This window comes from Urocitellus parryii, chromosome 4 (assembly GCF_045843805.1).
Source record: "Urocitellus parryii isolate mUroPar1 chromosome 4, mUroPar1.hap1, whole genome shotgun sequence".
Classification (NCBI taxonomy): domain Eukaryota; kingdom Metazoa; phylum Chordata; class Mammalia; order Rodentia; family Sciuridae; genus Urocitellus; species Urocitellus parryii.
The window spans coordinates 30,329,943-30,357,225 of NC_135534.1; the positions used below are offsets into that span (position 1 = coordinate 30,329,943).

Below are 27,283 nucleotides of genomic sequence, written 5' to 3' on the forward strand. Positions count from 1 at the left end.
TTAAAGAAAAACAAACCTAAACCACTTCTCAGAAGCATGGGGTGCCTCTCTCCTGCCATCCCCTCCCAACCCCTGATGCTGGAGATAACAGGATTTGTGTTGTGAAGGCGGAGGACGGGGTGGCTTCATTTTTGTTGGGAACCTTCCAGCTCTCTTATTAGTTTAGAAATTAATGAAGATTATGAAGATTTCCTTTCGACTCTGTAGAAGCAGGCTTCATCTAGCTAGCCCTCCTGTTTGGACCTGTAGCAAAAGAACAGGAGACGAGTCCTGGACTTGAGGACCCCGGGGGATGGTCTGGATTGATGGACAGATCCCCTTGTGCATGCACGTGTGTGTGTGCGTGGATATACACACACGCGCACACACACACACACACACCCCTTTCCCTGTAGCAAGACTGTTTTGGGGAATCCAAGCACGTCTTCTGGGCCCTTTGCCTGCTCTCCTCTTTCGACTCAGGACCACCTGCTTGGTTGGCCGGCAGCATTTCCTTGGCAGGGACATTGGGCTGTGTTCACTGTTCTGCCCTGGACAGAGAGGTGCAGTGAGCCTTCTCTGCACCCAGGCCCGCCAATTCCCCGAGTAGAGGCAGGAGTGGAGGGGAGGGGAGCCTAAGGAGTCCCTTGATGTGGGGAGCAGGGGGCTGCCTCCTCCTCTGTCTTTGGCCTAATACCCCTTCCTCCAAGCCCATTTCCAAGAAGTGGCCTCTTTGTCCCCATTTGGTTGGAAGTGGTTCCCCATCTCAGGGCCAACTTGGCCCTCCTCTTCAGACTCAGAAGAAACGATATGATGAAGCACCGGGGTACAGACTGTGTTCTAGAATCCGGGCTGCTTCTGAAGGACAGCCTCTGAACTTGCAGGGACACATGGTCCAGCCTTTCACTTGGCCGGCTCCCAGGTGGGGCTGGGGGCTCTGAGCCCTCCAGAGACGGCACAGAACCCTGGAACCGAGCCCAATGAACTTGCCAAGGAGACCTGAATGGGATGGCCACCAGCATCTCTTAGATTTGGGGAGGGACCCAGGGCCATGGCTAACTGATTCCAGCTCCCATATGGAGGGAAGAAACCAGAAGCAGACTGGGAGCATTGGCTGCTGGTTCTAACTTGGGGTTCCCAGCAGGAGGTTTGCTTGGGGTGGGGGCTGGAATTTAACACCTTGCCACCAGGGAAGCTGCCAGTCCTGGAGGGGCGGGGGCTGTGCGGGAGGACTTCTTTTTTCGTCTCTCACACCCAGCGTAGCACTTCCGTAGCCCTGCAGCAGATGGGCAGATGTGGGCGATGAAACGCGTGAGGTGTGCAGGAAGAAGCAGAAGCCGGGAGAGTACAAGATTTCATGTGTCTCTTTTAGAAAGAGGAGAAAAAATCTTCCTGCTTCCCAGTGGAGAGGGAGAGGGCTGGTCAGCAAGTCCCTAAGACAGCTCATTGTACCAGCCAAGACCCAGCATCAGGACCAGACAGGGCAAGGTTCAGCCCCCTGCTTTGCACCCTGTAGCAAAAGCTAACATTTACTGATTTTTTTTCTATAATGGGTTTTTCATGCATACTCTGATTCAAGCCTTGCAAATCATGTGAAGTAGGTGCCACTTCAATTCACAGGTGACTCAGGTGAGATTCTGAGAGGTAGAATAATTTGCCTAAGGCTGCACAGCTGGTGGAGAGAAAGCTGGGCTTCAAACCGAGGGTGGTGTTTTAATAAGCGTTGTTGCTGCTGGGACCAAAAGGAACTGACAAGAACAATTAGAGGAGGAAAGGTTTCTTGGGGAGCTCATGATTTCAGAGGTCACAGTCCAAAGATGGCTGACTTGATTCCTCTAGGCTTGGGATGAAGCTGAATATCATGGTGGAAGATATTGGGAGGTGGAGGAAAGTGGCTTAGGACATGGCCATCATGAAGCAGAGAGAGAAAGTCTAAGCTCAGCTCACAAAATATATATCCCAAAGGCATGTCCCCCATGACCACCTCCTCCAACCACACCCTACCTGCCTCTAGTCACAATGCAGTTAATCCCTATCAGGGGATTAATACATTGATTAGGTTAAGGCTCTCAGAATCCAACATTTCATCTCTAAACTTTCTTGCATTGTCTCACACGTGAGCTTTCGGGGGATACCTCATATGTAAACCATAACAGATAGTCAGACTCCAAAGATTCTGCTCTTCACTTTACAACGAGTGCAGCAATTTATAGAATCTCTGACTTCTTGGCCATCTGAATTTGGGGAAGTCACCTAACTTCTCTGTCCTTAGTGTTCTGCACCTGGGAAATGGGGAGACGAATGTTGTTTTCCCAGGTTTCTAAGGAGGATTAAATGAAATAACGTTGGTAAAGATTTTAGCCAGTGAATGGCTTATAATAAGATCATCACTCATTCATTCAATAAATATTTATTGAACACCTGTTATATGCCAGGTACCATGCTAGGTATATAAGCTAGAACATGTCTCAGCTCTACCAAAGGATGTAAGAAAATAGTCTCAAATAATTTCAGCTAGTGATGTGTGTTGAGAAGAAAACACAAGGGGTCAGGAGGGTGACTGTAGAACCTGGAGGACCTACCTCAGCTGGAAGTGCACGGAAGGTCTCATTGAAGAAGTGGCAGTGAGATTAATTCCCGGAGGGAGGGGAGGTGGAAGAGCATGAGTCTTCTGGTTTAAGGGAAAAGCAAGTTCAAGGCCTGAGGCTGGGACCAGAAAGAAGGCTGGCCTGACGGGAGCAGAGCAAACAAGTGGGTAGTAGACAGGACTGAGCCCAGCGTGGGTCTGGATAGCCCGTGGGGCAGGGCAGTGGACAGTGTGGGAAGTCCTTTGGAGGACTTGGATCAGGAGAGCATAATGCCACCTGATTCATTTATTTATCTTACATGCAGCTTTTGTAGCTGTATGGAGAATAGAATTGGGGGGCAAGGATTGACGCCAGGAGATCAGGATTATAGGGAGAGACGGGCAGGCTGGAGCCGGAAGAGAGTAGTAAAACCACACTTCTCTAAATGCACACTTGGGTTTCAGATGGTTTTCTCATTTTTAAAAATTATTTTTCAAAACTTTTAATTAATTTTTTATTTATATATGACAGAGGGATGCATTACAATTCTTATTACACATATAGAGCACATTTTTTCCTATCTCTGGTTTTATACCAAGTATGTTCACACCAATTCCTGTCTTCATACATGTACTTTGGATAATAATGATCATCACATTCCATCATCATTTCTAACCCCATACCCCTTCCCTTCCCCTCCTACCCCTCTGCCCTATCTAGGAGTTTGTCTATTGCTGCCGTGCCCCCCCCTCCCTACCCCACCATGAATTAGCCTCCTTATATCAGAGAAAACATTCAACATTTGGTTTTGGGGGATTGGCTAACTTCACTTAACTTTATCTTCTCCGACTCCATTCATTTACCTGCAAATGCCATGATTTTATTCTCTTTTATTGCTGAGTAAAACTCCATAGTGGATATATGCCACATTTTTAAAATCCATTCATCTATTGAAGGGCATCTAGGTTGGTTCCACAGTTTAGCTATTGTATTATGCAACCTAGTGGTAGTTTTCACAGAAGTCCTAAGCCTCAGGGCTCCAACTTACCAAAAGTGGAGTGTGCTCTCTGCCTGACACTGTGGGCATGTTTCTTCTGTCATCTTGACATGGAGCAATGTCCACTGATATTAACAGTCTTCTTTTTAGCTATGGGATTTTATACCTTTTCGAGGAAGGGTTGGGATATTAACTGTACATCTCTATTTTACGATGTCAGTCTGGATTTCTGTATAGACCTGGGGTAGATAAACTGTTTTTTGGTAATTGTCTAGATAAAAAAGATTATTTCTGTGGGCCTCCTACCTGTTGTCACAAATACTCAGCTCTGCTGCTATAAAGCAAAAGCCGCCATAAGCAATACATGAATGAATGGATATTCTGTATTCCAATAAAACTTTATTTATAAAACATTATTACAAAAACAAGAGGTAGGCCAGATTTGACCCCTCACGGTTTGCCCACCTCAGGTAAGGAATACAATTTACGCACATGACCCAAATAATTTTTTCCTATAAAATCACTTGAAGACATTTTCCCCACTCTTTTGTAAAACTAGAGTGCATCTTCCATATATGGCTTATCTGAATACAGGTAATTCAGGGGACTAGGGGAGGTGAGGGTGGAGGGCCTAGGGACCCCGCTTCTTCTTAAGCCAGGAGTCCTTCTTTGATCCATGTTTTCAATGTTCATTTTTAAAATTGGTGTTCTTCAGAAGAGTCTGAGCAAAAGTACTTGGGAGCGAGAAAAACCAGCCTGAAAACCATCAATCCTGTCCAAGTGGTTGCAGATCATCTCTCCCTCCACACGTCCATTACAGAGGCACTTGTTACATAGTGGTCATAGGAGAGGTTCACAGAGGTTTCTAACTGGATGGCAGGGGGCAAGGGAGAGGAGTAGTGGGAGAGTCTACTTTTTGAAGCGGAGGCAGCTAGATGGTAGGTCAGGCTCAGTCTTGGAGAGGTGGGACCAGACGGTGGCTTGGACTTTATATTCAATTAGAGTTGAGTTTCCACTCAGTCACCTATAGACCAGATTAGTGATTGATTTAACTGGAGAACTGGGATGATAGCACTTCCCTTCCCAAGCTTTTGGGTGGATTAAATGAATTGATTTGTGCAATTGGCCTCATACATGGATAGATGCTTAAAAATATATATATATGGGTTTCCTTCTCCCTTCTCCCTCTTTGTTCTGTTCTAAGGGGTGTGGGATGAGTTCGAAGACTCCTTCTCCCATCTCTTTTGTGTTGACCCCAGTCTCCCCATCCCAATCCTTTTTCTCTTCTCAGGATGTGGCCAGGTTCTTCGAGGAGTCCCAAAGGGTCAGATTTTGTTGGAGAGTTACCCCTTAAATGCTCACTGCGAGTGGACCATTCATGCCAAACCCGGGTTTATCATCCAACTGAGGTAAGGGTTGGGGTCACAATTGAGGAGCATCAAGGAGACCATAGTGGCATGGACCAAGTTCACCATTAACACTTTACTCTTCACCCCTGAAAAATACCTCCCTCTTTTCTTCCAGGGTAGCAGAGTGGCTGCATCACCCCTAAGATTTCCACTTAGTTTTTCCCTTCTCTAGCTGTGGTGAGGCCAGAGGTGATTGAGATTCCTGATTCTGTAGGGTACAACTTTCAACAAACATTTTTCTGGGGGGATGAATGTCCCCTGAGGTTCCCAGAGGCCAGCTCTGCCGTCCAGGAGGAGCAACATGGTACCCTGAATTGGAAGGACCCAGCAAAACCTTTTCCATCCTTATCAAAGCTGGCCTTGGTAGCTGGTGTCCCACACCATGAGGATCTGGGGTTGGGATGAGGCTGATTAATTGGGCTTTCTCAGAGGAGGGCTGGCTCTAGGAGAAACTTAGGGGGTCACAGTCTTCTGCTTAAGGGGCTCAGGACTGGGTCTCCCAGGATGCTAAGGCAGGTGTTAAATGCTACATATTAACATTTCAGCAGCTGAGGGACCAAGATAGATGTTCTCTCAGAGCCTCCAAAAAGCTGCTCCAAGATCTAGGAGACGATCCAAAAAGAAATAGCCCCCAAAATAAAATGACGAAGGATTAAGAAGCAATTACCAGCCCAGGAAAGCGACCTGATTTCTTTCCATATTTAAACTTGGGCCTTCTGGCCCCAAGTAATGATAATCATGAAAACACTTGGAAGCATATACACAATATTTAGCTTAAAAGCTCATCAGTCATTCCCTTTCTGACACCTGCCAGGCGACCACAAAATCTATTTTCTTGCCTGGGAAATAATCTCGAGGCCACCCACGTCCCTCTGTCCCCAGAGCCCTCCTTCTACTCAGACCACGCGTCTCACTGGGATTCTGTCCAGGCTCTTGACTGGGGTTCCTGCTTCTGCTTCTGCCTGCTCTACCTTCTCCTCCTCTCAGAGTGGCTAGAGTGGTCATTTAAGGTCCTAAATCCCAATAGCACCTTCGTGTTGAAACCTTCTAGCGGCTTCCTGTTGAGCTTGGAATCAAATCTGAACCCCTCACCAGGCAGCACGCTACTGTCCCCTTCACTCAAGGATGTCCCCTGGCGGTATCCTGGATTCTCCTTCAGTTCCTCGTGCCAAGTGCACTCACAGATTCCTCTGCTGGGCCACTCTTAGGCAGGACATTTACAGGTCTAGCTTCAATCGCATTGCTTCGTCTCTTCTAGGGTCTACTAAGTCCCTTGGAAAGGTCTTCCTTGACCACAGTGTCAGAGAGGAGACGCTGTTCATTGTATTCATGGCGCTTAGCATTCACTGGATGTGCCTTGTTTTTTTTCTCCTCTCTCATTGCTTATTGTCTGTCTTCCAAAGCAGAGATCCATCTCCGTAAGGGCAGGTCTTGAACAGGCCCCAGGATCTTAGCACTGCCCAGGGCCCATCTGTTTCTTCTGTCACCTCTCCACCCACAGGTTTGTCATGTTGAGCCTGGAGTTTGACTACATGTGCCAGTACGACTATGTGGAGGTCCGCGATGGAGACAGCCGCGACAGCCCCATCATCAAGCGTTTCTGTGGCAATGAGCGGCCGGCTCCCATCAGGAGCATGGGCTCCTCGCTCCATATCCTCTTCCATTCGGATGGCTCCAAGAATTTTGATGGCTTCCATGCCATCTTCGAGGAGATCACAGGTAAAGACCACAGAGACAACTGTAGCATTTTATGGTTTGCTCCAGTAAAATCTGCTCTGGGTAAGTCCTTTCTCCCTGCACAGACTTATTAAAACCTAGCATGTTGCATTCTTGGAAGCAACCTACACACTGAGAAAAAAAAAAAAAGAGAGAGAGAGAGAAATGGCAAGACATATTTTGGAACCAGAACTAGAAATTTTTATCTTCTTCATATAAATAAGGTGGGTAGAGCACAGAGAGACTGTATAATGTGTCCAGGTCACACAGCTATAATGGTGCAATCAGCAATTTGTATGCAAGCAGTTTGATGCTAGAGCTTACGGGGGTGGGGGGGGGGGCGCACTATGGTAAAGAATATTGTCCTTGGATCCTTGGCAGATCCAGCCGTGTGACTTTGGGAAAATTCTTCTCTCTCTCTCCAGGCCTCAGTTTCCTAATTATTGTTAAGGAGATGGTAATAGGTGCTGGTCCTTAAGAAGACTCTAGAATAGAGGGAGTGGTTACCACAGTGTAATGCACAGTAAGCACTCAGTAGCTGCCAACCCAAGTGTACCCTTGGCCTCCATTAGCCATCTGTGAAATAGGTCTCGGAAGTCTTAAACGACACTGGCCAATGTCATGCACTTGATGAGGAACTCAAGCCTGACTTTAAATCCTGCTCTCTTTGGTGTATTTGGAAGTAGGATTTGGCCAAGATGAAGTACTCAGTCCTAAGGAATTAGTTTGGTTCTCATTGTTCTGAGATCAGATTGCAGCAGGTCTTACAGAATAAGCTCAGGCTCCAAGGTCAAGTTTTTAAAAATACTGAATAATAATGAAAACAAACTAGCGATGGCCTTCTCCTCCTCATGGCTCCCTTAGGAGGAAGTTCTGATGTGAGTCTTAGGAAAGCGGGGGTGGGGTGGTTGGGGGGGTGGTGGAAGAGTCAGGGTTTCTGCAGTCCCCTCCATTCATCTGCCTGTGCCTTAGCAGGATGCCCACAGCAGCTCTCAGCTGTTGTCCCTGTCTCCAGTCCATGCCGGGCCCCATGGGGCTATGCAGGGCCTGAGAGTTCCAGATGCTTTGCTGCCATGGGTGGTCGGTCCTTGTCCCTGATGACACCCTGCTGGTCCCCTGTGAGGTGGTCTGTCAGACAGGGCTAGCTGTCAGGGAGGCTGGTGGGGGGCAGTGGTGGCTCACCAACCTGTGTGCCTGTGATGGACGGAGGGTCTTCCTCTTCTGAAATAGGCTCCTCGACTCCTCACTCCCCTGAGAATCTAGGAAACACTAGCCTGCCCTGGCAAAGAGCCAGCACCATTTCTGCTCCTCACCTACCCCATTCGTCAGTTTATATCCATTATTGCCTCTGGCTAGGGTCACCTGTCTCAAACCTGCATTTCACACAACCCATGCTTCAGAATCCCTATCACCTTGTCCATCCTTGGCTAAACCCTTTCTCTTGCTCCAGTGAGCTGTGACTTTGCCCTTTTGTGACCGCCCTGTAGCACTGTCTCTTCTTTTTTCATAATACACTAGCAGCACCGTGCTTTGAGTTACAGTTGTATATTTTTCTTTACATCACCTTGACCTGGTAAATAGAATCTCCGGTTTCTCTTTGTGTCTCTCCGGTACTTTTCACAGAGCAAGCTCTCAGTACAGATTTGTTCCGCTGAATCGAGGGATGCATTTCTTCCGTGAACGTAGGAATGGTGGTAAACACGCATAGGGTTTTCCAATGTCTTTTTGTAGAAAATATAGTCCTTAAGATGCTCTGTAAAGAGCAGGTTATGAGGTCAGATAAGCTTGGGGAAGACTGAATGTTATGTGCATTCTTAGAACTTCATAATGCATAGGGCGTTAAACTGAGAGGTTCTACAGCGAAGCAGTTTGGTTAATTACCATTAATGCCAGGAGCCGTTCCCCAGTACATCTGAGGCCAGAACCCTTATTGAGTTGAACTTATATCAACATCACAAGGACTAATGGCTACAGAACATATGAGTACACCTTTAATGGTATCATAAAGATTATCTTCCAGTGACTGTCTCTCTATATCCAGGATGCTAAGGTGTTCTTTTTTTTTTTTTAATTTTTTAAAGGTGATCTAAAGCTACCCAACGATGCTTACCTCTCCAAAAGATGCAAGCATGATTCTGCTTTCATCTATTTAATGCTCCAGTTTATTTTTTTTGGTACCAGGTATTGAACCCAAGAGTGCTTAACCACTGAGCCCCACCCCCAGCCCCTTTTTGTATTTTATCTTGAGACAGGGTCTTCCTAAGTTGCTGAGGCTGGCTTTGAACTTGGGGATCCTCCTGCCTCAGCCTCCTTAGTCACTGGGCTTGCAGGCTTGCACCACGGAACCCAGTGCTCCTGTTTATTTTTTTGGCTTATGTACCTCAGACTAGCATTGCCTTCTGGGGGTTTCAGAAAGATCAAATAATCAGCAACCTCTGACATGTAGTGAGTACCTACCTGTTTTAGGCATTATCAGGTCAGGGTAACGTGAATTCCGTAAAAGGAATAGAAAACCACCAAGAAGTCAAGAAGCCTCCAGGCCTGGAGAGGAGGCACTTAGGGATGCACAGTGGCACTTAGGATGCCTTTTCTCTTACAGCCTGCTCCTCGTCCCCTTGTTTCCATGACGGCACCTGCCTCCCTGACAAAGCTGGATCTTATAAGTGTGCCTGCCTGGCAGGCTACACCGGGCAGCGCTGTGAAAACCGTGAGTATGCCTCCTGGGTGGAGCTGAGGAGCCTCTTGGGCTGTCCTTGGAGGGCTTTGGGACTCTCGGGGTTGCTGTTTCTTGGTGTCTAGGACTCTCTGTCCAAGATGGCGCAGGGCGTGGATACAACTGAGTGGCCTCAGAAGGGCAGGGCTGCTGGAACTACCAACGTTTGCCCCTTGACATTTCTAGCCCAGACCTATTGCAAATACCTCTCAGAAAAGACACAGCAGTCTCACATCGTGTTCAGAGCTCAAGAACACCGAGGAAACAGCTGTAGAAAGCCACCGTTGTCAGCTCTCCTGTGGTTCAGAGTTTGAGCTCCCTGACCATCCTAAGGTCCGGAGTTTGGAGTTGTCCTTCAGGGCACCCATGTGCTGTGGGATAGTCTGAAACCCTACATGGAACATGGTCAATGTGTAAGGTGACCATAAGCCCCAGTTTTCTGGGGACAGTCTCAGTGTAGGCATTTTGTCTAAATATGATAACATCCTCACTCACACTCAAAGCTTCCTGAATTGGGTGGCAAATCACATGGGTATCCTATAAGGATGAGATGAGGTTTGTTGAGGCACAAACTAACGTTTTCTGAAGGACTGCTGTGCCTTGGGAGTGTGGAGATGCAGGGAAAGAGGACGCCTTGTCTTTCTCTGAAGCAGCTTCCCCCGAGTTGGTGAGACCCATTTCATCCTCCTTTAGTAGTTCTTGGGCAGGCCTGGAAAGAAAGGGGGTGCAGGGGGTGGGACATAAGAGAGGAGGATCCAGCTGGTCATCTCCAGGACAGCTCTCCTTGTTCTCAACCATTCAAGCCCCGGCCCAACCTTCTGCCTGAGCCAAACTCATTCCTTTCCCTTCTCCTTCCCCTTCCCCTCCCTTCCCTTTTGTTCTAGGATCAAACCTAGGGTCTCCTGCCTGCTAAGGATGCAATTTACCACTGAGCTATACTCCCAGCCCCTGAGTCATGTCTTGACTATAACATTGAACCACTCAAGTTCTCTAGTCTTATAGACAATAGTCAAAAGCTGAGCAATAATAACCCTTAGTCATCCAAACAGCAGAAACCAACTCAAGCAAATAATTCACTCCCCAAACAGGAAATCAGCAGGTGATTTTCCTCCACTATTAGACCCAAGAAGAGATAAGAGAGACTTGAATGTGCTGAGTGTGAACAAGCCTCTGTCAGATCTAATCCTTGTCCTTAGGAAGCATCATGCTAACGGCTGCATGTGGTGGCACCATGATTGTGCAGCCCCTTTGTGTGGTGCCAAGGACTGTGACATTGGCAAAGAGGAATTCTAACCCAGTAACCAGAAATAAATTGGTCGGGGTATCTGATAACTAAAACCGTGTGTATGTCCTGTGTGCTAATAGAAGTTTGAGACCCAAAATTGGTGTCGTGCACTGAAACCATCACCCTGGAATGAGAGGCGCAGAACAAGAAAAGTCAAAATTTGGGGAAGAGCTGAAGGAGTACAGTTTATACCCTGGCCAGGGTTCCTCCAAGCAGATCCTGAGACGGGAATGAGTGTACAAGTGAGGTTTCAAGGTCAAGCTCCCTGGAGAAGCTCATAAGGGAGGGGACAAGGAATCAGGAAGGGGATGAAGCTAAGTAAGTGTGAGGTTTCTGGTGAAATCCCAGCCCCAGTGTTGAGTGGTAGTGAGATCTGGAATACAAAGGAAGTGCAGGCTAGGGGACTGGGCTGTCCTGTCCACACAGCAGTGAGTCATTGGCTAAATTCCATGGGGAACTAGGGGACATGAACTGGGCACGCTGGCTTTCTGTGCAGGTGGATAATGTGGTTCTCATCCCCGTGGGCAGTTCTCTGAAAGTAGCAGGTGCAGACAATATTGCAGAATGGGGAGGGCTCCCTGACTGTGCCACTGAGTTCGGCTGAAAGCATCCCTTGCTCTGGAGTGGCACGGCTGGTTTGAGTGGGACTCTGGGAGAGGCTTAGAAAATGATGCTCTGTGGTCCCTGCCTCATTTGAGGCTGCTGTGTTGTGTGCAGGCAAATCAAGGAACCATGTCTTTCTCTTTGCATCAAGGAATTGTATGGGGTGTGATTCTTCTCACAGCAGTTCTGGACCTTGACCCTTTAGAATCAAAGGGATATGGTGGCAGCTATAGTAGCTGAAAGGGAATGCTTAATGAACTCAAGGAACTGACTGCACAATATGAGGGCTTTGATAAACAGGTAAAATTGCAAAGAAGTGAAACATCACCAAATAAGACCAGATGCCTTTAAGAAGCTGTTTTAAATCAGGGGAGGAAAATAATCCTTCCCAAAGTTATGACTAAAATGTGCATGGATAGCGTGTGAATCAAATATGGATTTCTCAGCATGATTATTCCACCAAGAAAAAATAAACATCATGAAAAATGAATGTAAAATAAGGCATTTTTGTACTGATTTGTAACTTGATTCATACAGTATCTGAAATCACTTTAAAACACCAGCATAGATGGGCAAGAGAATTCTCCCCTGCCAGTTTATATATACATATTTCAAAAACCATAATTCCCCAGCACTGTGAAGTTACAGCTGGGTGAAGATATTCGCAGTGGAAATCTGATGTCATTTGCTAGCATCCTTATGGGGGTCTGAATGTTGATTATTTCCTATAAGATGCAGGTTTATTTTTTTTACTATAAGATGCAGGTTTATTTTTTACTGTTAGGAAGTTTGGCATGAGTTCTAACGCACTCCGTGGGGGAAACATCACAAAAATTAGCTGTGGCAGTTTACCTTATAATTTTTGAACAGATCTTCATCATTTTTTTTTCAGAGCAAATTGTCAGTTAGAAAAGCAGAAAAGAGAAAAAATATTAAGTCTGTTTTCCTCATGAGGATATCAATGTACTGGAACAATCTCTCTAGAAGGAATTCTTTCAAAGTGAAGAAGAAACCCAAGCACTCTCAGATTCCCCCACACTCTCAAATGCCCAAATTGGACTGGGCAATTATTTTTAAAACTAAGTTTTAAGAGCACCGAGCTCAGGATGCACAAGATTTCTGTCTTTGATTTATGTGATATCAAATTTGATAAGAGGAAACCACTTCTAGATGCTGCACTCAAGTCTTTGTGGAAAATTAGATGCTCCTTTTTGCATATGAAAGATTCAAAGCAGAGGATGCAAAATGCCATTCCTCATCAGATCCAAAGCCAGAAGCGAGAACTGCACATTTCCCATGTCATTCATCGGTGGCTCTTGCAGGGTGGCTTGGTAGGACTCCGTCCGGGTGATTGAGTGGTGAGCTCTGGTGACCACTGTGTCCCATGATCAAGTCCTTTCAAAGGTCTTTCCTTCCTGATATGGCTCATCAGTCTCTCTATTCTCAGGAAAGTCCTTGATACAAGCTAACTTTGTACATGTGCATGTCCTTAAGTAGGGTCCAATAGAAATAGGTTTTCTACTTCCTTGCAGAAGAAACCAAAAATCAAATCATACAGAGGTGTGTGAAATAAAAGGAGAATACTATTTTCACTGACCAGTCCTGGTTTCCAGGGGAACCACTGGTAGAAACTGTGGACTTCTTTCTATGTTGCTCCAACCTAAGTCATGATTTCATATATCCTTATTTTAAGCCAGTTGTTCTGAGCTGGGGGTGATTTTGCCCTTCCTCTCCACCCCTGGGTGGCACTTGGCAATGCCTTAATCAATGCTGGTGGTTATAACTGTGGGTGAATGGGGCAATGCTGGCCTCTAATAGGTGGAGACCAGGATACTGCTAAACATCCTACAAGGAGCAAGACAGCCCCACCACAGTTATCTAGCCCAGAGCCAGTGGTGCCAAGGTCAAGAGTTTTACCAAAGTGGATTCAAGTATACATACAATCATTCAACTCATTTTCAATATCCATGTCATGGATATTTTTTCCAGATGGGTCCATGAAACGATTTCTGAGTATTTCATTGTATGCATGAATGCGCTATCATATATTCATCACATCCTCAAGATGGATTTGATATTGTTTAAAATTTTTTTTGCTATTATGATGAGAACTGCAATTGATATCCTTACATGTTATTTTGTTCATATGTAGACATATTTCTGTAAGATAAATTTCTAGATGTTGAACTGTTGGTTCAAAGGGTACATGTATTTATTTATTTATTTGTTCTTTTTAGATATACTTGACAATAGAATGTATTTTGTCATATTATACATACATGAAGTACAATTTTCCATTCTTGTGGTTGTACATAATATGGAGTTACACTGGTCATGTGTTCCAATATGAACATAGGAAAGTTATGTCTAATTCATTCTGCTTTCTTTCCAATTCTCATTTCCTCTTCCTTCCTCCATTCCCCTTTGTCTAATCCTATAAACTTCTATTCTCCCCTTCCACCCACCTTATTATGGGTTAGCATCTGCATATCAGAGTAAACATTTTGGACTTTGGTTTTGGGGGATTGGCTTATTTCACTTAGCATGATAGTTTTCAGTTCATTTACCGCAAATGCCATAATTTCATTCTTCTTTATGGTTGAATAATATTTCATTGTGTACATAAACCACACTTTCTTTATCCATTCATCTGGTGAAGGGCACCTAGGTTGGTTCCATAGCTTGGCTATTGTGAATTGAGCTGCTATAAACATTGATGTGGCTGCATCATTATAGTATGCTTCCTTTAAGTCCTTTAGGTATACGCTGAGGAGTGTGGTATAACTGGGTAGAATGGTGGTTCCATTCCAGGCTTTCTGAGAATCTCCATCCTGCTTTCCAGAGTGGTTTTACCCAATTTGAAGTCCCATCAGCAATGTATGAGTGGGGGTACATGTATTTAAAGATTTGAGAATGATTGCCAAGAAGGTCATTGAAAAGTTTTACCAATCGACGAGATGAGCCATTTATTTATAAGCTCCAGACCTAGAAATAAGAATTGGGATCTGCATTTCAGAAACAAAGGTCTACTCTTGTCAAAATGGAAATGGGTGTGTTTTCAGGGGGTTCCACTGGTCTGAGGAGAGAGAGTTCTTGTTCTGGGAAGTGGTGGATTAAAGGAGAAACAATCAGCAAGGTTTGGCCTCGTCCCAGTGGTCAAGAGGGTGTGAAAGGCCTGGGACACTCATCAAGGGCTACTACACCCCCACCCCCCAACCTCAGCTTCCCTAAAATGTTTTCCAAGGAGGTAACACTTTGCTCTGCTCTTGAGTGACCTCCTCAGAACCCTGACAAGGGGAGTGGCCCTTCCTCAGCCTTGAGGCCAGACTCACCCCCTGCCAACACCCTCAGTGACCTCCAGCCTCCCTGGGCCACCATATAAGAAACTGAGACCCCTTCTTTCCTCTGAAGTTTCCTGTTTCTTTGTATGGAACACAACGACAAAATAAGTCCTCAAGAAAATGGTCAGAGTCTTGTTTTGAAAAAGTGGAGAGCAAGGGATTCATCGCCTGCTCCAGTTTCCATGTTGTCTTTGTTCCTCTGGCCCAGTTGACGAGGCCGGGCTTTCCCCCCTGCATCCTAATGAAGGACGATGAAACGGGCTAAATCTTGGGGGCACAATGCTCACACTGCAGGCTCTGACGCGCCTTTGAACAAAACAAACCGGGCTCCACCAATTAAGGGGAAATGGTGAATCTGGATTCATTTGGGTTTTGGAGACCCAGAAGGTTTCCCACTGGCCTGTCCCAAGGACTGAGAAGAAAGGATGAGAGGCACACTGTCTCCTTGTGCTTCAAAGAGGTGCCCCGCAATTCTCATCGGAATAAGTGTTTAGGAACTTTTGAGATTTTCATGGAAACATTAATGCTGATGCAAATGAGATTGTTTGGAGACCCCTAGTGGGTGGCAATCATCTCTCCCACGACTGACAGGTAAATAAGGTGCTGTGTGCCCACTGGATTAATGCAGACGGTTCTGACATTTTTCCAATAAGGTATTGAAAAACTGCCTTTGTCTCAGGTCCAAAGACCTCTCTTAGCCTCAGTATCTGGAAGACAGGCGCATCTCTGACTTCTGCTAGATGGTGCTTGGAATGTGTAGTCAGAAAGATCTTGGATTGACACTGAACCTGAAGTTGACCAGCCAGATGGTCTTAAAACAAGTCATTTAACTTCCATGAGCCTCAATTTCCCCCATTTACAAAGTTTGGCAAAATAATGCCAAATACCTCTTAGGGTGTTGGTGGGGACCCACAAAAGGCAGAGTTGAGGAATAAGAGCGGTGAATCTTATGACTGCTTCTGGCCCTGTCTTAAAGTTGTTTGAAAATCTGGCAGAAAGCAGAGGATTCTCCAGATAAGGCATTATGGCAACAACACTAGTTTCTACAAGGTGATGACTATGACAAGCCTTTTTCAGGGTTCCATGGTTTAAGAAAATTCCCTTAAGACTTTCTGAGTTTCCTCTTGAGTTGACCTTCACGAGTCATTGCTGGACCCTAAATATTGCTACCACTGCATCAGCCCACAGGCAAGAAAGACCTGGTTTTAAAAGGACAAGTAGATGTTGCTGGTGTTATTGTCATAAGAAATCCTGGGTCCCAGGGGAAGTTTGCCCATTGAGTGTGATGACTGGGGAGCCTTTGCCACCAGGACTGCCTGGAGAGGGGGTTTTCAGACATGATAAAGGCAAGAATGTCAGAAGGAACTGGATTTGGATACTCCGGGGAAGGTCACCCAAAGCATTGTGTTGTCTGACCAGCCTCTGTTCTCTCATGGGGTTTTGGTAGTCATCATTTAACACACGGTGGTCCCTGGTGGTTATTTTGGAGACCTGGGTTTTAGAGCATCAGTTTTGTTAGAGGGACAGGGAAGAAAAAGTAAATGAATAACCTGACATAAGAAGGTATAAGAGTTATGAGTGTAATTCCATGGAGAATGGTCTCAGGGATCCATAGTTATTATTCACAAGCACTTAATGATCCAGAGCCTTCATTGGAGGAGCCCCAGGCAGACTATTAGCTGATAGACTGCTGACTTCGTACCCAGTACCTGGGGCTCCCACCCACTCATTCTTCCTAACAAGGCAATGAACTTCTGAACTCCTCTTGGTATATTCAGAGGGACACCATCCATTTGGATTTAGATCCAAAACACAAGAACTGTTACTGAACACAGTAGAAGCTGCCCTTGAACAATTGGCAAGGGGTGTGTGTGTGTGTGTGTGTGTGTGTAGCTCAGAGGGAAATTTTTCTTTTTTCTTTTTGGATCAATGCTTGTTCCTAAGTCTACACAGACCAAGTGACATCTAAGTTATGAACTCTGCTGGGCTGCAGAGACCCTGTGGCCTCTTAACCAAAGCATTGCTGTTGCATGCAGGGTAAGGTGCTTGGGGTTTTCTTGTCAAGGGTGCATTTGGCTAGTCAGTGAGTATTTTAGCATAGCAGCATTTCTCCCAAATAACAAGAAGGCAGGAGAGGCTGTGTAAACTGTTCTCTAGCCTGCATGCCTCTCAGAGCATGGGAGGGAGCCCCCTGCAGCATGGAAGGGCCAGAGCCTCCATAAATTCTACTCAAGTTTTGTGTTCATCTGCTGCTCCTGGTCAAGGCCCTCTTGGCTTTGCTTTAGCAGATGAGGTCACTGAGGCAGGGCTTAATGGAGGAGGCCGATTTTATTTGGGTCCCAGGTTAAGAGGTAATCCATTAGAGCTGGGAGGGGCTGTGTGCCCACCGCGGGCTGGGAAGAGGGCACAAGTTATAGATGAAGGATGAGAGCATTGCAGAATTAACTTCTGATGGAAACAAACATCCTGCTTTAGTTATTTTTTTTTTTTTTGACGCTGTGACTATAAGACCCAGCCAGCTCAATTGTAGAAGAGAAGAAGTTTATTTGGGGGCTCACAATTTCAGAAGTCTCAGTCCATAGACAGCCAGCTCCATTTCTACAGGCTTAAGGTGAGGCAGAACAACATGGCGGAAGGAAGCAGCTCACATGATGACCAGAAAGGGGAGGGGGAGAGAGAAAGAGAGAGAGAGAGAGAGAGAGAGAGAGAGAGAGAGAGAGAGAGCGCACCATTTGCCAATACAAATATATACCCCAAAGCCAAGTCCCAAATACCCCACCTCCTCCAGCCACACCCCACCTGCCTTCAGTCACTGCCCAGTTAATCCCATCAGGTGATTGATTCATGGATTGGGTTATGACTCTCACAACAAAATCATCTCTCCTTTGAACCTTCTTTAATTTGTCTTACACATGAGCTTTTGGGGGACACCTCACATCCAAACCATAACATCCCAGTCATCACTGGCCCTAAGATGAACCCCAGCCCTTTGACAGAGGCTAGGGATCCCCTAGTTTTCCTTAAAGGCTCCTGCCTCCTGGATCCTTCACTACTTCTCTCTCTCTCTTGCTCCAGAAGGTGAAAGCTTCCTCTTCTTTAAGAACAGGACGTTCTTGCTGGTATCCATGTACAAAGAACAGCAATAGTCATTATTCTCTCCATTCCTAATATAGACCAGGCTCCGAGCTTCATGGGACATTGCCCGCTTAGTTTGTCCACTTCCGGCATGGTAGGTACTTCTGTCATCTCCACTGTACAGATGCATCCAGCCAAACACTTCTGAGTGTCCATGAAGTGTACCAGGCACTGGGGAAACATGGCAGAGCTGCATGGCCTATATTTTCTCTGCCTTTGGGCAAAGCCATAAAACAAGCCTAATCTTAGAGGGAAGGGTCACTTGTTGCATAGTTTCTGGCTACAACTTCCTGTAGTGATGGCCTTTGGTGGTGGCAACTGGGTGGTGAGGATTACTGAGTGCATCTTGTAAGCCAGACATTCGGAAGAATCTCCTCAAAGGACTTGGATGTGCCCAGCAGCCGAGGAACCTCAAATTGAAATAGACAGAGTTGTGTAGCTCAGGCCATTTTTTTTTTTTTAGTTGTAGTTGGACACAATGCCTTTATTTATTTATTTATTTATTATTTATTTTTGTGTGGTGCTGAGGATTGAACCCAGTGCCTCACGAGTGCCAGGCGAGAGCTCTACCACCGAGCCACAATCATTTCCATAGCGAACATTTCTTATATTTCAATAAGTTAACTATGATTACCACAGGGGGACATTTCTTCCGGTAGTTTAGAGTTGCCCTCTACCCTAGAGCTGACTCAGAAACCTCTGAGATTTGAAGAAACCCCCAGGAACACTATTATTACCAAGCAGATGTAGTAGGTGGAGAACCACTAGGTTTCTAGCACTCAGGTATGTTACCTATCCTACCCATTCACTCTATCAAACAGGGATGTGCCAGGTTGTCTGGGACCAAGGAATAAAATGACTAGAGCTTTCTGAAAAGTTGTCAAAGTTGACCTGTCTCTCAGGCACAGGCAGTGTTAGCTATCCAATTAAATAGGCCATCCAAACACCGGAAAAGTAGTGGTCGAAAGACACAGTGTACCAGAGGCCCAAGACAATACTGATTAAGATCAAATAGCTAATTGTAAGCCTCAGCCTCCAAATTGCTGCCGGATGAATAAATAGCAGTGTGTGCAATCCAAGCCTAATTTCACATGGGTAGTGTCTCATTCACACCCGCAGAGGGCTGGAAAGCATCACCGAGGCAGAATGCCATTGGCTGGAAAGGGATGAAAAGAGATTTCAGTGCAGATGACATCATCAGTGGGTGTCATTATTCCTCGTGGGTGAAGACCTTCTTGTGAGTAAAAAGTATTTGGTTTTGTCTAGATACAATTTGAACTCAAATATAATTTGAACAGGGGAAAGTGAGGAAGAGTTAAAAAGGCCATCTGAAGGTTGTCTCTGAGCACTGGCCTCCTGTTCGGTCGGGTTTCCAGAAAGGACAAAGCCCTAATGAGAAAGTTAATGCCTTTTCCAAACAGAACCAAAATTCTGTCACAAGTGGTTCCCTTGATTTTGGTGATGAGTGAGAATGAGTAGATCCCAAGAGTATGCTAAGAATAGAGACGAATGTCCCTCCGTCCCCACCCCTGCCACCAGCTCCATCTTGGGGTGATGGGCTCTGTTGACTTTGGCCCTGTTTCCCTTGCTAATTCTCAGATAATCTTACAGCCCCGAAACTCAGCTCTTTCTAAAAAGGCAGAATAGAATCCTGACTTACTTTTTCCGCTCAGCTGGTTATCAGGCTGACATAAATATTTCATTAACATACAATTTGCCCACAGAAATGTATGCTTTTTACTCACAGTTTCGTAAATCGCTGCAAACCATTTCCAAAATCCAAGAGGACATAAGCAATCATAACTAGGTTAAAATTATTTAGAAGCAGAAATAGGACAATCCCAAAGAGAAGACTAGCAGATGGAATAGAGATTGAAAGAAAGCAAACACACAAACCTCTTTAGAGTTGCAAAGATTGTTAATTTTATTCTGACCTCTCCCTTGCTCTCCTGTGTCTAAGGGTGAGTACTGGGGAAACGTTGAACATTTCTTTTTTTGTAAATTATAGAAATATTAATATGCTTTGTTACTAGATATTTCTAAAAACTAGATCATTCCCCTTCTCATACAAAAAATTTAAAAAGTGACTGGTCTTGTTTATGCTCACACTATTCCAGTGGGTGCCAGCTCAACCGGCTCCTGCCCTCCTGTTCCTTCAACCCTGCCTGAGATCTTCTCCAGGTGTGAAGACCCTCTGGCCTACGGGCATCCTGGAGGCATGTAGAGTTAGTACTTAATCCCATCATCCTTCAACAGAGGATTGATGGTGTTCCATAGGTGAGAACTGGTATCTTGCTCCTTGAGTGGGATAACCATGAGGCATGTCCCATTGTTTCCCAGAGTTGCTAAATGGCACTGATTCTCAGTTGCCCCCCAGTGATGACTTGCCTGATGACTTAAGAAATTCACGGTCTTTATTTTCCCTAGTCCACTGTTGGCCCTTCCTGGGATTGCCACCAAGATAAACTGCTTGTACTCAAAACCTAGTCTCACATGCTACTGCTGGGGGAACTTAACCTCAGACACCTCTCTGAAAGTGTATTTCTTGAAGAGCTAACTTAGTAGAGCCTAGAGAGCTATGTTAGCCCTGGTTCTCCAGAGAAGTAGAACCAATAGGAGATTCATCTAGGTATAGGCTCACCTGACTATGGAGGCTGAGAACCCCCATAACCTAGACCCAGGAGAGCTAGTAATTTGAAGGCTCTAATGTAGAGAGTCAGTGGTGTAGATTCCAGCTCAGGTATGAAGGCCTGGGAATCAGGAGTCCTGAGGACTGAGTGTGGATATCCTGCTCAGCCAGTCAGGCAGAGAGAGAGAACACAATGTTCCCTTCCTCCATCTCATTCCTTTGTTCTATTCAGGCTCTCATGAATTGCATGCTGCCTACCCACATTGGAGAGGGTAAGCCCTGTACTCATGATACCAATTCAAACACTGGTCTCTTCTGGAAACACCTTGGGAGACATGTCCAGATATAATGCTTAGGCAGGTGTTGGGGAGCCCAGAATCTAGTCATGTTCTCCCAGAAGATCAGTGATCACATTCAGCTAAATCGCTATTTGGTGGCTTCTCTAAAGTTTTAGATAAATCTTTGATCAATGATGAATAACATAAATTTTAAGGGTTAGCCTTATCTGAAGGTTTCTCAAAATATGAATCATTTGCATTGCTGATTAAAAAAGTGTTAGACTCAGGAATTTATTTATAATCTGTGTACACCCCCGCCACACACACACACACACACACACACACACACACACACCTCTTCTCTAGGGTCAGGGAGTGAGTGGAGATACCAGTGATGTTTGGAGAGAGCCAATAATAAAGATTCGTTTGAATGCTCATTTAGCCCATTGAGACAGCAATTGAAGCATGGCTGCTTCCATCACGAAGAAGCATCTCTCTTCTGATTGTCTCATCTTTGGCTTTATGCTCTAATGTACTGGCCACACTGCCGTAGCTTCACCGTGTGCCCTGGTTGAGTGGTGATCTCTATCTAGTGACTCAGGGAGAACACAAATGTGATAAAACTGGGAACTCCAATTCCAACAAGGCCCCCGTGGTTAAACTCGGCAGCAGCCTCTAGATTAGAACCTGGTTCCACCTCACCCGGCTTCCTATCGATAGATAAGTGGTTTTCTTTCACACAACACAGCAGGCTCAGAGGTATCAACTCAGTTCAATCAATCACACCCAGGGACATCTTCATTGCAACCAAGGCCACAGTCAAATTTCATGGCTTGACTAGTATTTGCTGAGACCCCCCACCCCCTTACCCTATTGTAATTTATTTAAGGACCCTGTGATTACCTTTATTTTATTCTTGGGTTAGGGTCCTATCTTCTGATGTACTTTTAGAAGCACAGGTAAGAAAGGCACTAGTTAGGATAAATTAATGCTAATAAAAAACGTTATGTACATTCCTCCCCACCCCACCCCCACCCCGCCCCCTGTGGGTTCTCTCTGTTTTTGTGTGTGTCAGAGTGAGCTGAGTCATCCTGAGGAAATAAAACTGGATTTGTTATAATAACATTCCTTAAAATTCTAATTAAACTCTGAGGGATTATTTTGATTAAGATTCGTTTTTTGGACCAGGGATAGAACCCAGGGCGCTCAACCACTGAGCCACATCCCCAGCCTGTTTTATCTTTTTTATTTTAGGACAAGGTCTCACTAAATTGCTTAGGGCCTTACTAAGTTGCTGAGGCTGACTTTGAATTTGTGATCCTCCTGCCTCAGCCTCCTGAGCTGCTGGGATGACAGGTGTCACCACCATACCTGGCTGGTTGAGAAAGATTTTGTCTGGTAAGATTCTGATCTGAGGAATAAGTCGCCGGGAGGAAAGTATCTATAACTGCCTACAGGAGGCCAGGGAAAGCCTTGAGATTATCTAAAGTACTTTAGTGTAATCATCCTGGACTGATGTCACTTGTATTTCTGGGTTTAAATGAAAAAGTCCTATGTTCAAGATAAAGAAAAACCTCTTCCCATGTCCTGTTCTGCCGGGAACAGAGGAGGTACTCATTAAACATTTCATGTGAAGGCAAAGGGATCAGTCAAATCAATAGGCAGCAGCACCTCCCCAGTCCTTCTCTGAAAGGTGGACGTGCTGGCTTCCCAAAGGCAAAGCAGCAACTGGATTCTTTAGTTCCTAAGGGGTTACAAACAGCTCCTGTCTCCAAATATGATCTTACAGCTTGCAGACCTAAATAAAAGGAGAAAACAAATATGCATTGGGGGTGGGGGGCTAGTGTATCATATTAAGATTTTAGATTCATTTAGGAAAATGTATCACTTTTACGGACGGGAATATACTGGTGAACAGAGACATCATGGAAAAAGAGGTCTATGGTCTTTGCACAGCCAGAAGGTGGGTCCACTCCCTGGGTTAGGGATGAAGAATGTGGACTTCCTTTTGTCACATTCAATATTACTTTTCTGACTAGAGGGTACAGAAAAGCTAAATTATCAGTGTGCCCTGAAGAACCACTTTTCCTGAAGACACCTGCGTGTTGATCTGACAGGCTTTCTGAAGTCCCCATCGCCATGTCCCCTGCTCGCAGACCTCTGGACCTAGCCATCTCCTCTTGGTGCCTTTGTAACGGGTATTGCCTCTCACTGTTCCGTTCAGGGGAGAAAAAGATAACATTTTAGTTGCTTTACATCATCTTAAATCCAACTCTAAGCCCCATAATCCAGGGAATCATGAGAAATTCAGTTTCAATTATTGTTCCATCTTCTTTGGTACCCCAGGATTGTGAAAAGAGTCTTGTACCTAGGCCATACCAAATCCTCAAGGAGACTCCTCTGATAGTAGATTCTGGTCTGCACGGTTTGGTCTGAGGAATCTCATTGCCTCAGATCATCTGTTCCCTTCAGGTACAGCAGACTGGCTGCTGTGGGGCTGGGCTGGAGCCCAGGAGCCAGCATGAGGCTGAGTGCAGTCTTAAGGACCAGCCTGTAGCTGCCTGGCCCAACAGCCTTCTCAAGACCGTATCACCACCCAGGAATGCCGAAAGGCAGGTAGGCTCCGTATTGGGGCTGAGCCCGCTGCCTCTCTGGCACCTCATCACAGACACCTGTGCCATGGAGAAGAAGCCTCAGAGGCCCTGATGCCCAGCTGAGAAATCGGCAGAGCTGTATTGGGTTAGTTTCTCCCCCAAACAGAACCCGAGTCAAGCCTATGGGCCCAGGCAATTCACTAAAGGGATGACTCCTGTGATTAACCAGCAAGGAGTTGAAGAATCAAGATGAGAAAGAGGAAGACATCAAGCAAGAATATTTTCAAGTCATCTTCTACTCAGCCCATCCCCCGTGGGGGTTCTGGGAATGTAAATCGAACCTCAAAGAACAGGGATTGGGTTCTTCTATTTTCACATATTGGCTACAGGTGAGCCTGGGGTGGGCCTGGGAGGAGGACAGAACTCTAGGTACTTTTTTAGCCCTCCGTCTGGATAAGCGGATGGCCATGCCCCAGGGCACCCTCTGCAGGCGGCAGGCCCCAGCTGTCACATGTCGAAGGTGAGGGATGGGTGACTTGTGAGTATGAGGGGACGTGGCTGGGACACCAGTGATGGTCATGACAAGAGCCATCACAAAACCTTCACGTGAGCAGTCACGTGTGAAATCACGTGGGAAGTGCACTCACAGTGAACTCCCTCATTCTGTGACCCTGGGAAAGAAAAGAGGGAGAGAGAAGGCTTTCTTGAGATGGTTATTTGAAACAAGACCCCAGAGAAATGTACCTCTGATGACTGCTGTTGTTCATGCCGTGGCATGTGGGGGCATGCTAAACTTAGTGTGTTAATGTCCCCAGGCTGAGTTCCAAAAGTAACAGGGCAATGGGCTATTTATTACTAATCATGCAATCTTTTATTTAACAAAGCAGGAGTCTGGTGCTCCTTCAGGCCAGGGATGCAGATATTTAAAATTCTCAATTGGCTTTGCCTGAAAATATCCATCCCGCTGAGGAGAAATGAAACCTAAAGTCCTTGAAAAAAATCAAACAGAAAGAATCATGAATCTGTTCAATGGGGAGATACAAAGGTTTCTAAAAAGAGAACACATGGGGAGGAAATCATTTTGAAACCTAACCGCAGGGAGGAGCTCTGATGAGATGCAGATAGTCTATGTACCCACCAGGTAGATGTCAACTGGGAGAGAGAAGGAAGGATGGAGAAAGTTTTAGAATTCTCTTCAAAAAACATCACAAGGGAGTATGCAGGCTTTGGAAAGTACAGAAAATGAAAGAGAAAGAATAACACGCAGGGGTTGTTTGAAATAGGAACATAATTTTAAGGCTTTATTGTGTAAGATTAAACAAAATAAATGAACAGACACCCTGGTTGGTACCCAGAAGTCTGAATCAACACAGTTTTGGAAGTTCATCACGGGTAAACATTACCAAAAGCCCAGGAAATAGAGCGGAAGGCTGTGTTGTGCTTGAATAGGTCTAATAATGAGCTATTAAGATTTCTCTCTGGAGTGCTCTTTAAGGTGTATTAAGTTTGGGGAACTGGCTTTTAAAGGCATTGGGTGCTTTGTAAACAAAGGCAAATGAGGGAAAAGGAAACTTTTTTTGTTATTTCTGTGACTCCTCAAAACCAGCCCAGCCAGGTAAGTGTTATTATTTTGTTTTATAGTTAAGAAAAGCAATGGGTTGGGGAGGTTTACTAGTTCCCAGCTCTTAGTTTCTTAAGTATAAGATTGAAAAACTTTCACTCTTTGTTCCTTCTACCCCTAACAAATATTTATTAAGTGCCTGCTGTTGTAGACTCTGGGGAACCAGATGAATATTTGAATTCATATCTATCTGATCCTAGAAGCCAGTATTTTTTCTACCAGAGTCTAGTTACAAGACTTATTTAAGAGATTTCATGCAAAATTGTATAATGTGAGTATACAAAATATTAAAGAGATTTGCATGGACTGAGAGACAATTGGACCAAAAACAAGGTATAAAACGCTTTATGCTAGATTTAGATGTTTAATGGACAGCACTCAAAAATATTTTGTTTGATTTTTTAAAACAATAATAACTGGGGCTTGGGTTGTGGCTCAGCGGTAGAGCGCTTGCCTAGTATGTGTGAGGCCCTGGGTTCGATCCTCCACACCACATATAAATAAATAAATAAATAAATAATAAATAAAATAAAGGTATTTTGTCCAACTATAACTAAAAAATAAAATATGTAAAAAATAATAAAAACAGAAACAACAACAAAATAATAAAAAAACAAACTTTTATGATTTTACTTTATGATTGTAAAACTTGAAAAAAGTATAAAGAAGCAAAATCATTCTTAATGTTATCAGTAAAGAATTGTTATTTTATTTTAATTTTCACTTTTTTGGGGACTAGAGATTTAACCTAGGGGTGCTTTACCACTGAGCTACATTGTTAGCCACCCCTGCACCCCCTGCCCTTTTTAAAAATTTTGAGACAGGGTCTTGCTAAGTTAGTTTGGGCCTCACTAAGTTGCTGAGCCAATGATCCTCCTGCCTCAGCCTTCTGAGTCTCTGGGATTACGAGTGTGTGCCATCATGCCCAGCAATGACTTCAAGTTTCGGAAAGTATGTTTTTCAAATCCCTTGGTCTGTCTCCACTTTGGTTGCTTTAAAACATTCCCATGTATCTATTTTTTCATTTTTGTCTGGTTTGGGGCTTTATGAATCTGTAGGTCAAATTCTTCCATGAGTACAGGAAAGTTTTCATCTATTATCTCCTAGCACATTGTTTCTACCATTGTCATCTCTCTTCCTCCTCCTCCATCTTCTCCTTCCTCTTCTCCTTCTCCTCCTCCTCCTCCTCTTCCCTCCTCCTTCCTCCTCCTCCTTTTCTTCTTCTTTTTCTTCTTCCTCCCTCCTGTTCTCCCCACCTCCCTCTCCCCCCCACCTCCCTCTCCCCCCCACCTCCCTCTCCCCCCCACCTCCCTCTCCCCCCCCACCTCCCTCTCCCCCCCCACCTCCCTCTCCCCCCCACCTCCCTCTCCCCCCACCTCCCTCTCCCCCCCCACCTCCCCCTCCCCCTCCCCCCCCACCTCCCCCTCCCCCCCACCTCCCTCTCCCCTCTGTCTCCTTTCCTGGAATGTTAATTATGTATTTCTTTACCTTCTCACTGTGTCCTATGAACCTCTTAGATTTTCGAGTACATTTTCACCTTCTTGTCTCTTTCAACTTTATTCTGAAAGTTTTCTTATAAGCTACCTTTCAGTTCTATTTAGTTTGCTATTAAATCCATCCACTGAGTTCTGTTACTAAATTTTTCAGTTTTTGATTTTTTCTTAGGTTATTTTTTTTTTTTTGGCGTTTCTGGTTTTCTACTGAAGTTCTCAATCTTGTCTTTTATTTCTGGAATGTATTCAATGGAGTTATTCATTTTTTAATTCATTTTCTTCATTTATATATGACAGCAGAATGTGTTACCATTCTTAGTACACTTATAGAGCACCATTTTTCATATCCCTGGTTGTATACAAAGTATATTCTTAAGTAGTGTCAGATGACCACTTTGCTGGACCCTTTATAAATCTGATTCTGTTGTCTATATTTCCCTTGATTTTCAGCCATAGTCTTGCCTTCTGTCTTGGTCAGTTGGGGCTGCTACAAGACAATACCATAGACTGAGTGATTTAAACAACAAACATTTATTTCTCACAGTTCTGGAGGCTGGGAAGTCCAAGATCAAGGCGCTGGAAGATTCACTGTCTGGTGAGGGCTGCTTTCTGGTTCATAGAGGGCTGTCTTCTTGCTGTATCCTCACATGGAGGAGGAGGGAGAGAGAACTCTCTGAGTTGCCTTCAATAAGGGCAAAAATCTCACACACCAGGGCTCCATCCTCACGACCTGATCACTTCTCAAAGACTCCCTCTCCCTAAGACCGTGATATTGGGGCTTAGGATTTGGACATCTGAATTTGAGGGGGAACAAGCATTCAGTCCCCTGAACACTCCATTGGATCCTAACGTAGAAGCATTACTTGCTCTATCCTAATGATGACATTCCACAAGCAATAACTTAAAACCAAATAATAGTTGTC

At 45.0% G+C, this 27,283-nt stretch overlaps 1 protein-coding gene across 2 annotated transcripts in view; it reads left to right on the plus strand.

Moving 5' to 3' along the window:
• The window catches only part of Pamr1 (peptidase domain containing associated with muscle regeneration 1), a 76,573-nt gene that overhangs the window by 37,422 nt on the left and 11,868 nt on the right, over positions 1–27,283 (plus strand). The window contains exons 4-7 of one of the 2 annotated variants that reach the window (XM_026404587.2): positions 4,835–4,952; positions 6,454–6,671; positions 9,268–9,375; positions 26,905–26,955. In XM_026404587.2, coding sequence (XP_026260372.2) covers positions 4,835–4,952; positions 6,454–6,671; positions 9,268–9,375; positions 26,905–26,955 — 495 coding nt within the window. The remainder of the gene's footprint in view (positions 1–4,834; positions 4,953–6,453; positions 6,672–9,267; positions 9,376–26,904; positions 26,956–27,283) is intronic. The other variant, XM_026404593.2, reaches the window with a different exon arrangement.